Raw genomic sequence first — 9,773 nt, 5'->3', positions numbered from 1 at the left:
AACGTTGAGTTTTTGATTTCAGATGATCCAGCACAAAGTTATTAGGGGCACCGCAATTCTACCTTTTTTCCGAGACACGTCCGAATAATTGCTGCCATTGCCGTATTTTTTAATATTTCTCACTGAAAATTTTATAAAATATTCTTCGAATGTCATACTTTAATGTACTATTGGTTTTAATAAAGAGATTTTAACTGTGTCGTCACAAATAATTCACAAAAACATGCCATATTTTTGTACGAATTAACCTTAACCCTCCCTTAATAACACCTCTGTGTGACTACAAAAATTGGTACTGTGAAAATGAAATGTAGGACTTTTTTAACCCCTTAACCTACGATTTACGTTCGAGAATTTTGGGCCGAAAATGTAAACAAGCTCGCGCAGCCTTCGAGCCATTCGCACGACTTGTGTAGTACGTACTACGGGCTATGCCCGTAATATTTCCATTTGGTCCGATCATCTACTACGGGTTATGCCCGTAATATTTACGTTTGGTCCGATCATCGTACTGCGGGCTATGCCCGTAGTTGTAGGTTAAGGGGTTAAGGAACATTTAATTGAAAAATGAAAGAGTATGTACAAATACTTTCTGTAGCTACTATATGACGATAAACAGACCGTAAATACTCATGCATTTATGTGAAACTTAAATGAACTTATGCAGAATTTACATAATGTGCGAAACATACAAAGTATTAGGTAAATATTAGGCAAAGTATTCTTTGTACTATCTGTTATCGATCCATCTTTTTATTCGTGTTCATAAAAATATGAATTTGCTCGGCGTCTAGCGACGAGCCAACACCGGCTTCTCCTTTTGAAGCATCTAACGAGGGAATCACACTGTATAACATGTCAATACAGCAATCGGACGCATCAGTAAATCTGTTCCCAATCCCTCACCTTGACACAGCAACGAAAGTTATTAGTGGCGTTCTATGGAGGTCGTCCAAAGGGCCAGAACATTTCGAAAGATCACGTGGAAGCCTCGTGATGTAACTACGTGACTGATCTCGCGTTTCCATTTAAACGGCTCCTTTGTAACTCCACAGATGCTCTGGCGTAGATTCTTTTAAGATGCCAGCCAATTGGTGGGTCACTTTCGGAGCTGAAGTGAACGACCAATCAGCTGTTAGGCTGCGGTACGGTTGCTCGAAGGAAACGTGAGGTCGCTGCTCGTGCTGGCTTCAACGATGCGCCCCGCTCCGCTTGGCGAGCATAGTCGTTGTTTGTGTTTTGTCGCGTTCGTACGAAGTGGTGAGTCGTGCTTCGACCGGATTTAGTTGTTCTCTAACTCTCGACAGAGGAAGCATGCGACTCTATTGATCTTTCGAGGGATATAGTCGCCGAGGCAACGAAGGATGGGCATATTCCGTGAATATCCGCTCGTTTTTAATCTTTACAAGAAATATAGTTAAACCTTCGACGAGGAAAGGACGAAGAAACCGCTGGAAGAAAATTGTGTGGGTTATATGGACACCGATAACGCTCCACGAAGTTCTACTAACTCAACGTTCGTCTAAATATCGCCAGCGATCCCCGAGGTGAGTTAATAAAGTCGTAGAACTTTCCAGGAGAATATTCGTTTAATTCATTATTCCCCATCGTTCGATAATTCAAGCGCGGTCAATTGGCCTCATGGTCGATCACAATCACGCATCGTTTCCTCTCTAGATACAATTATCTAGGTAACCATAGCGTACATCGTCAAGGGCTAGTCAACGAGTTTTTTATCCCTCTTGTTTACCTTGTCGCACTAATCAACCTCATGTATGTATCCATGAGAAAGAAAATTATCGAGAAGCTTCGTATTGTCACTCACTAATGTATAATACATTGCGTTCCTCGAGTTTCAATTACCATAAGCTCACAGTGACGATTGTTATCGACGTATCGATTCGTTCAGCCCGTGTTCGATAGGGAAATCGGCTACGCGGACATTTATACAGATCGAGGGGGTTTATGCGTCAGCTTTGAGAAATTTGCACACGACGGAACGCACGTTCGCAGTACCCTTGAGGTTCGCGTTCACTGACTCTATATACCTACAAACACGGCCAATTTACTGTGATAAGGGGCGCGCGGGAGTGATGCAGGAGAGGTATATTATGATCAGTCAACCGATCAGCGAGTGTGTCATAAAGTTTGTGTCGTTGCAAAACAGTGAATCGTTCCGTAATATTTCTTTCGTCCTGCGCCCATCGACAAATGAGAATCTTGGAATTTTGTCTGGAAAGTACGATCTTAGCCGATTTAAGGAGCATTCGGACGATCGATATTATTGTCAATATTTAGATTTTCAACATTATCGTACATAACAGGTGGTTCTCTAAATGGTCAATATATATAGCCAGTACAATGTAGAATCTTTGAATTTTAAATATCGAAATAATATTGACAATAATATCGATCGCCTGAATGCGCCTTAAGGGTCGAAGTTGTTTAACGCCAAGGTTCATTTTTTTCTTTTCCGTTGTCGAATTGTTTTTCTTAACGTCGTGCATGAATGGAAGTTTCCGAGGATTCACTGAATATTTTTTTCACTACTATTTCGTCACCTAGATTCTGCAATTTTACGGAATATCAAAGAAATTGAACTACCTATAACGTTATGATAAAGTACATAATATATATGTTGCTTGACTATTAATAAGACTATCGCGCTCTTAAGTTTGTAAGTACTTCAGGTTTTTTAAGAAATAGAAAACTGAACAGTTTGCTCCAATATCTAAATTGTACTTGCTAGAAGAGAAAGAAAGGTATAAGTTTTATATTCGAAAGTGCAAGTGCAAGTTTATTATTATCAATATTTCTTATAGCATGTTTGGAAAAGTCATTTGATTTTTATTTGAGTTCTGTCTTGGTTTACTTATATTACTGGAAAGTGGAAGCGTCTCTTTATTGCAGCAGTTTTTTTAATTATAGAATCCAATTAGAAATAGAAGAAATAGCGACGGCGAAAGTATTCAGCAAATTCTTGCAACTCCCTTTCATAGCTACTACATTGGAAAACAGAATTCAGTAATTGATTAAAAATAGTTGTAAATGTAATATCACGTTAACGTAGTATTGGCCCTTAATGGGTTAAAACAAACGATTTGATTGGTGGAGATATTGGTCGAGATATTCGTTGAAAAAGCAGCTCGAGCTTTAATCTCGGGTCGCAAGGGCTATCGAAACGTGGCACTTGTCTTTTTGCCATTCGGCTTTGGTAAAGTCGAAGGTCTGTTCAGTGCAGATCGAAGAGTTCCTTCGCGATTCTCGTCCCGAGCAGAGGTTCCAGAGGAAAAGAGGTAGAACTTGCGTCCGAGCCCATCAAAGTTTTCGTTCACGACACGAGATCCCCGGCTTTATATACTAACAAAAATTCGGCTCATGTCGAACCATGAAAGATAATAATGTTGTAATTGTTATTTTACAGAGAAAATTAACAAATAGTGCGAACAACAGTCTGATCGAATCATCGGAGAGTTGAAGGAAGGATATCTGGAGTAATTTACGGTTGTTGTTTCTACCATTGTGATAAACGAAATGACCAAAGTGTCAGGAATGATAGAGACGGAAGACGCCGTCGGCAAGCCAACTTTGGTACGACGTATGTCCAATATGCTGAAAGGTAAGGGAACCTGGTTAAGTTATATTAATTAATAATTTTAAGATTAATCGCTTTGAAATTGCAAGGTACGATCGTATCGCATCGTTTCCGATAATATCATTGTTAGTTTGTTAATAGAGCCTGTGTGAGCTTATATATTGTTTTTATTCTCAACAGATGGAAGTAACAGTGGACCACCGATGCTGTTTCGCCATGCCTCAATGCAGAAGATTCGCCATTGCTGCCAAAACCTAAATCTCTTTCCATATCTGCTCTACTCCTTCGGTAACTCGAAATCGCATCCAGTCGCACGAAAGGTGCACCATTGCCTTGGTCAGTTCCTTCAGCTCATCACCGTGAGGATCTTCTTCCTATGCAGGAGTTTCCGGCAGTCGCTGCTACGCGGTATTCGTTCGAAGGAGTTTGAAGTAGCGGAGCCACCAAAGAGCGCCGAATTTTGCAAGTTGACGCCACGATTCCGAATGACCAGGCTACAGAAACGAAAACAAGATAGCTGCCTGTTCTTGACCCTAGCTGTATACTTCGCCCCTCTGCTGTTGGTTTTCCAACTGATCGGGCTGGCCAGTGCGATGGTCTTCGGAAAATACACACCCGGTTTCATTTTTCTGTTCTCCGCCCTGTTGTTTCTCGGATGCATCTCGCTCAAGATTCTCTTCCACGAGAGCGCCGAGGAGAGCCGTAAAAGTGTGAAAATCAAAATGCAATGATCATGTTCCGGCTGTCGTTGCTTATCTCAGCCATTACTCTGCGATCAGACTGTTTATCAGATAATAGACCAGAGAGTATTGAGAGTCTCTTACAATTCCCCATTGTCGCATTTGATTACTTAAACGACGCGATGCCAGATAGAGCTTACATATTACTTCTGTATATCGCATGAAACTAGTTTGTCCATGCTTGTTCATACCCTTTTTTTTTATTCCCTCATACTCTGCCTTTCTCACTCTCTCTTTCTCTCTTTATTTCTTCCTTTCTCTCTTTCTATAATATACATATGTATGTTAGTTGCCCATCGATGGCTTTCTAGTTAGTCTAGAATTTCGAGTCGATTGGTTCGCAAGTTCCACGTTTTTTTTTTTTTTTTTTTACATTTCGTTATTATCGGACTGATACATGTAATCGTACGCGTAAGTAACGTAGTTGCAACTTTAGAGGATAGACAGTTTGTAACCACGTGCTTCAGATTACGAATACGGTCTTTTTTTGAAGAAGTTCGTACAACATATGTATTGCTTTTATCTACGCATAATCTTTATTCTTCCTTTTATTTCTCTTTTTTTTCTTAACTTCTTTTCGTTTTCTCGAATTCCAACTTCCGAGAATTACTTAGAATTTCATAGGCGCTATATGAACGCTGTGTACACATGTGAATGAAATGCAATTTACGAGTTACCTGGATAATGTATCGCGGTTCACCTTATCCTCTACGGCAGAAGACTGAAAATCGTTTTAACTTGTATATAAAAGAGGAGAAGATATATATTAAAATATACTGCGTTATATATGTATACATAATGCGAGAAAAAAATGATTTATTCTATATCGTAAGGTTATATTAGCTGTCGCTCGTCAAAATGACTTGATGTGTCCACTAATACGAGTTAGGGTAATCTGTGATCAAGTGGATCCAAGTGTATTTTTCGCGGCCATTCGCTATCCTACTTACTTAAAGTACGATAAGGAGACATGTAACTTTGATCTTTTTTTTTTAAATATACATTACATCTTACGTAAGACGTTGTACTTTTCTTTTCTTTTAAGATTGTACGTATTTGCGGTTTAATCTGTTTTTATCGTCAATGAAGTAAAAGTAAGAGGAAGAAGCAAATGTACATGGAAACGTCAACCAGACTATTGTATTGCTTTCCAGCGCTCCCATACGCTTTCGGTTGCATACCAGTAGCGTGTGCAATCACACGAGCGACGTAACTTTGTTCGTGCACGCTATGAAACAAATGTGCAAACGGTCCTAAATGACAAAAGTTTGTCGATTAATTTAATAATTAACGCGTTACTTTTTTTATATGTAATATATAAATCATCGACGCGTTATACCTATTGCATAGACAGCGACATCACCGCCTCCGTGATAAGCTTCGTCAGATATGATAGTTGCCTGTTGACTGTACGTATACGCGGTTGTATTTTCTTCGGAAGGATCCAACCTGACGACGGAACCATTCTTGAGCGTGTACGCCATGTTATTCGGCCCCCCTGTGCTGTACGTCAGCGTTGTATATGGAATTCCATCGTGCTTGGACTTCTGAGCTATACCTGTAAGACGAATGAATTCTTAATTAATATTAAAATCTCATTTGAAATGAATTTAACATTAAAGTTTTACAATGTATTTCAGTAAGAAAGTTTAATTAGTTTTAACAAACAAAACGATTCGTAATATCTTAAAAAATACTTTGCCACAGAAATGAAATAAAGATTCATGAATATAAACAACGATTCTTTCGTTTTTCCTACAAATTTAATGGATCTTTTAACAATAAAGGAGATAAAATTGAGTCGGAAATGGTTTAAGAAACGCAACAGGATTTATCAGAGATACCTAGAATGTGCGAGCCCCTATTGCTGTAGCCATTAAAACTCATAGAATGAGTATGATCGCTGGTCACAATAATAAGAGTGTCTCGAGTGTCAACCATACCCAAGGTCGTATTAATTGCGTCTGAAAACCTAACAGTTTCTAGCAACGCCTGTGCAGCGTGGCCACGATGATGAGCATAATCAATGAGCCCACCCTCGACCTAAAAATTACCATTTAATATATCTATTCAAAACGACATACGTTTTTTAGTCTAATAAATATAAAGAAGAAGATAAGAAATAGACCATAAGAAGATAGCCATGTTTTGACTTTTGCAAGATCTTCAAGGCAGTCGCGGTCATCTCTTCAAGACTTGGCTGTCCTTTGGGACCTTTTTCTCTATTCCAATCCATGCTGATGTGGCCATTTGCAAAAACACCCAACAAATAATCAACTTTATCAGTATCCACGCGAAACAATTCTTCGTTATTTTGAACGATCTTGAAGGAAAGATTTCTAGCAGCTTTGTCCCGCTTCCATTCCTCTATTAAATCTCTACCATCGTTTCTTTGGCCAGCCCAAGTGTCTATAGGATCGAATTCAGTGCCTGTGGCATTGGATTTTAACATTTGTCTACCTCCTCCCATGATTACCTAAACCAAATACACTTCTAATTAACATTTCTCATCGCAATCTTCACTTGTCGCTGTCGAACGTTTCAAGCAATTGTACTGAAGCAAACGACGAAGAATATACTTAACAATCTCTTAAATCGAAGTGAAACATTTTACTGAACAATCGCGATATATTATAGTTTGCCTTGATATTTTTCCCTGGCTGATCCTCCACGAGTTGTCTGGCGATGTCTTTGCACTTTTTGGCGGTCTTCGGCATTGTCGATTCGCACTCCCATTTTCTGTTCGCGCTGTGCGCGTACAGGGGTGCCGGAGTCGCATGAGTCACCCTGGTGGTTGTCACGAATCCTGTAGAAGATCACAGTTTAGATTAGTTTACTCTTAATCTAGAATCGTTAAACGTCTTTATTAGGATATATGCTGCATAACAGTACACCTTCTACAAATTTGATTTTATGTCCATCGCTTATTCTGAGTTCTTCGTCATTTTATTATTTTATTAAAAGATTGAATTAATCCAAAAACACAATACATATTAGAGAAAATCTTCGCGATAAAGAAATAAATATTTTCCAAAATTCTTAGCATTTTGATTTGTGATATCCATCCATGTAGATAGAAAAATCTCCAGATATATTAACAAGCGACTTATCGCATTCCTACGATCTCAAAATTATTTAATCTTTTCCCTCCGCAAATTGTTTCACTTGAAAAAGATAAAAATTTATAAGTGCCAAATCTGGTATTATAGAATCCTTCCCTAATGCCCGATCATTAAAAAACTAATGAAAATATTCTTCTGTCGACATTAGAAGCGCGGTTTATCGACTTACATAGTAACGTCATATTCGTTAATAATATTAGTGGCATTTATATATGAACGAAAAGTTGGACAACAGCCTAATATGACAACTTATCGTTTACAATCTTGGCATTTGTTATCGCTGACCTGTGTCTTTGCCAGCCGCCTGCGCCCACGAGATTATAGAGTCCACGTGGTAGTCAGCATTCAAGCTTGCAGAGCAATTATTCATTGCTACGTTTGCATCCACGCCGACTACGTTGTAATTTGTCTTCACTCCGCCGAATAGAGCTGTTGCTGTCGAAGCTGAATCTGGTACTTGCTTGTCAGTATTGTACGTCTATTTCAATATATTTTAATTTCAATTTTATTTTAATCATATTTTACTTTTAATACTAGTTATTTATGTCTCTATAACTACAGAAGAATTTTCTATACGCAGAATATATGCTATAGTATAAAATTTTTTCTAATTATTTGATTATAGAATTTTCTATATGAACGATGTCTTCTATATTATAAAATCTTTTATAATCATATGATTATAAAAGAGTTTTTCTGTATGTGTATAGAATACATTCGACATTATAGAATTATACTACGATTATAGAAGATTGTGGGACGTAGACCTTAAGAATTCCTATATGAGGGAAACTCTCCCAGGACAATTGGCTGGTCTCACCAGCACGAAATATTCTACTAGCGGTAATTGTATCAGGACTCATGCCATCGCCCACGAAAATGATCACATTCTTCGCTGTATTCACATTCCATTTGTACGATAAAGCCTTCTCCAATTCTTCGTCAGCTAATTCCCGCCAATGTTTAGTATCTGAATACCGAGGAATTAAGTGATTCATTAAAAATTATGGAACGATTGAGCCTCGCTCCTTCGGGAATCTATGCACGTATACATGCAGTCGTGGACAGAATAAAACGGACACTTTTTAAAATAGAATAACTTCTTGAAAATTGAAACAAACGACTTTGATTTTGTTTTCGACTAGCTGAAAGAACTAGTTTACTAGATGAGGTGTAAACAAATTTTGAAGACATGGAATTGAAATTTTGAAAATTGATCGGAATCGGGAAGAAAAAAAAGCTAAGGTTACTTTTTTATCCGGGTCTGTAATGAAAATTTAAACAACACATTTTGAAGAGTTATGTCAGTTATATGCGTGCTGAAAATTTGGTGCTTGCTTCCGCGTCAATTGACTTTGATAAAATTTTTAACACGTGACTAACATAACTCCAAGTAATATAAAACGTGTTGTTTAAATTTTGATTACAAGCCCAGATAAAGAATGTTGTAAAAAGTAAGCTTTACTTTCTTCCTCGCAACTCCGGCCGATTAAAATATTCTGAAATTTTATTACATGTCATTTAATTATTCAACTAGTCGTCAGTTAATTCTTTCAACTACTCCAAAAAAAAAAAAAAAAAAAAAGAAAAGAAGAAAAAGGAAAAAAATCAATTTGTTTGGCCCAATTCTAAAACAGTTATTCTGTTTTAAAAGATACTCGGCCAATTCTATCCACGATGTACGTGCGAAACACTTACACTTTGTATACTGATAAGATATGAAATTGACTGCGAACAAAATTTTATATTCTGACTGGAGAACCATCGTTGCTATGCATGAAAATTATTGTAAGCGCCTGAGACGAATGAGAGAAAATGTACGGAATGTAAAGAAGCTGGAGAGTTTTAAAGATGAGTATCTTTTGGATTATGTTGTCATCGGCAGAAGTCGGCTGTTTTGATGATTAATGGAAGGTCACTGGCGATCACAAAATAAATACATGCACGAATTGGAAATCGATGAAATTATTATACCTTCTTTGAGCGTAGTTCTAACGATCCCAATGTGCAAGAAACTGATGTATAACGTGACAAGTCTTATTTTTATCATATCAGTGAGATACATTGTTGATAGTTGCGTGTCACGTACGAAAGAGACGTTGATAGGTGTTCATGCTAAGAGCGACTAAATAAAAGAGCAATGTAAGTGCATAATTACCTTGTTTGCTTCGGATTAGAACGCTCTCTATTGGGAAAAGGCTGTATTAAGTCGATCATGAAGAACTCTGTTTTATTTTTCCGATTATAAAGATCTAGATTATCCTAGATCGTAGATCGTTGACCGAAGATTGATAGAACAGAGAATGATCAGGAGGA

The 9,773-nt window shown here is 37.8% G+C and overlaps 2 protein-coding genes across 7 annotated transcripts; one reads left to right on the top strand and one right to left on the bottom strand.

Annotated features, from left to right (window-relative positions):
• The first annotated feature begins 1,238 nt into the window (after positions 1-1,238).
• Positions 1,239-5,353, top strand: LOC138186968 (uncharacterized). Of its 5 annotated transcripts, none has more exons than XM_069127338.1 (3): positions 1,239-1,464; positions 3,425-3,619; positions 3,776-5,353. In XM_069127338.1, exons 2-3 carry the CDS (start codon positions 3,535-3,537, stop codon positions 4,324-4,326), a joined length of 636 nt encoding a protein of 211 aa, XP_068983439.1. In that variant the 5' UTR covers positions 1,239-1,464; positions 3,425-3,534; the 3' UTR covers positions 4,327-5,353. The 5 variants fall into 5 exon arrangements, with proteins under 5 accessions (XP_068983439.1, XP_068983434.1, XP_068983435.1 ...); XM_069127333.1 differs by having other exon boundaries at positions 1,240-1,547; XM_069127334.1 differs by lacking the exon at positions 1,239-1,464 and adding an exon at positions 2,110-2,239.
• Positions 4,640-9,566, bottom strand: LOC138186967 (alkaline phosphatase). Of its 2 annotated transcripts, none has more exons than XM_069127331.1 (8): positions 9,432-9,566; positions 8,225-8,427; positions 7,743-7,935; positions 6,978-7,141; positions 6,464-6,811; positions 6,180-6,378; positions 5,675-5,893; positions 4,640-5,588 (listed from the first exon to the last, which is right to left on the bottom strand). In XM_069127331.1, the coding sequence occupies exons 1-8, from the start codon at positions 9,520-9,522 to the stop codon at positions 5,416-5,418; spliced, it is 1,590 nt and encodes a 529-aa protein (XP_068983432.1). In that variant the 5' UTR covers positions 9,523-9,566; the 3' UTR covers positions 4,640-5,415. The 2 variants fall into 2 exon arrangements, with proteins under 2 accessions (XP_068983432.1, XP_068983433.1); XM_069127332.1 differs by lacking the exon at positions 9,432-9,566 and adding an exon at positions 9,156-9,296.
• Positions 9,567-9,773: the final 207 nt, after the last annotated feature.

Source organism: Bombus flavifrons, chromosome 14 (assembly GCF_040668555.2).
Source record: "Bombus flavifrons isolate JBK064 chromosome 14, iyBomFlav1_principal, whole genome shotgun sequence".
NCBI classification, from domain to species: Eukaryota; Metazoa; Arthropoda; class Insecta; order Hymenoptera; family Apidae; genus Bombus; species Bombus flavifrons.
Note: the sequence above shows the minus strand (reverse complement) of the source record. Positions and strands in the feature narration are given on the sequence as shown.

Bases quoted from the DNA above. Each gene is read 5' to 3' on its own strand.
- LOC138186968 (XM_069127338.1), top strand. From the start codon at position 3,535: ATGACCAAAGTGTCAGGAATGATAGAGACGGAAGACGCCGTCGGCAAG. The intron at 3,620-3,775 runs GTAAGGGAACCT...TATTCTCAACAG, and splicing joins TATGTCCAATATGCTGAAAG to ATGGAAGTAACAGTGGACCA.
- LOC138186967 (XM_069127331.1), bottom strand. From the start codon at position 9,522: ATGTATCTCACTGATATGATAAAAATAAGACTTGTCACGTTATACATC. The intron at 7,936-8,224 runs GTCTACGTCCCA...ATATTGAAATAG, and splicing joins CTCATATAGGAATTCTTAAG to ACGTACAATACTGACAAGCA. The intron at 7,142-7,742 runs GTCAGCGATAAC...GATCTTCTACAG, and splicing joins GGCGGCTGGCAAAGACACAG to GATTCGTGACAACCACCAGG.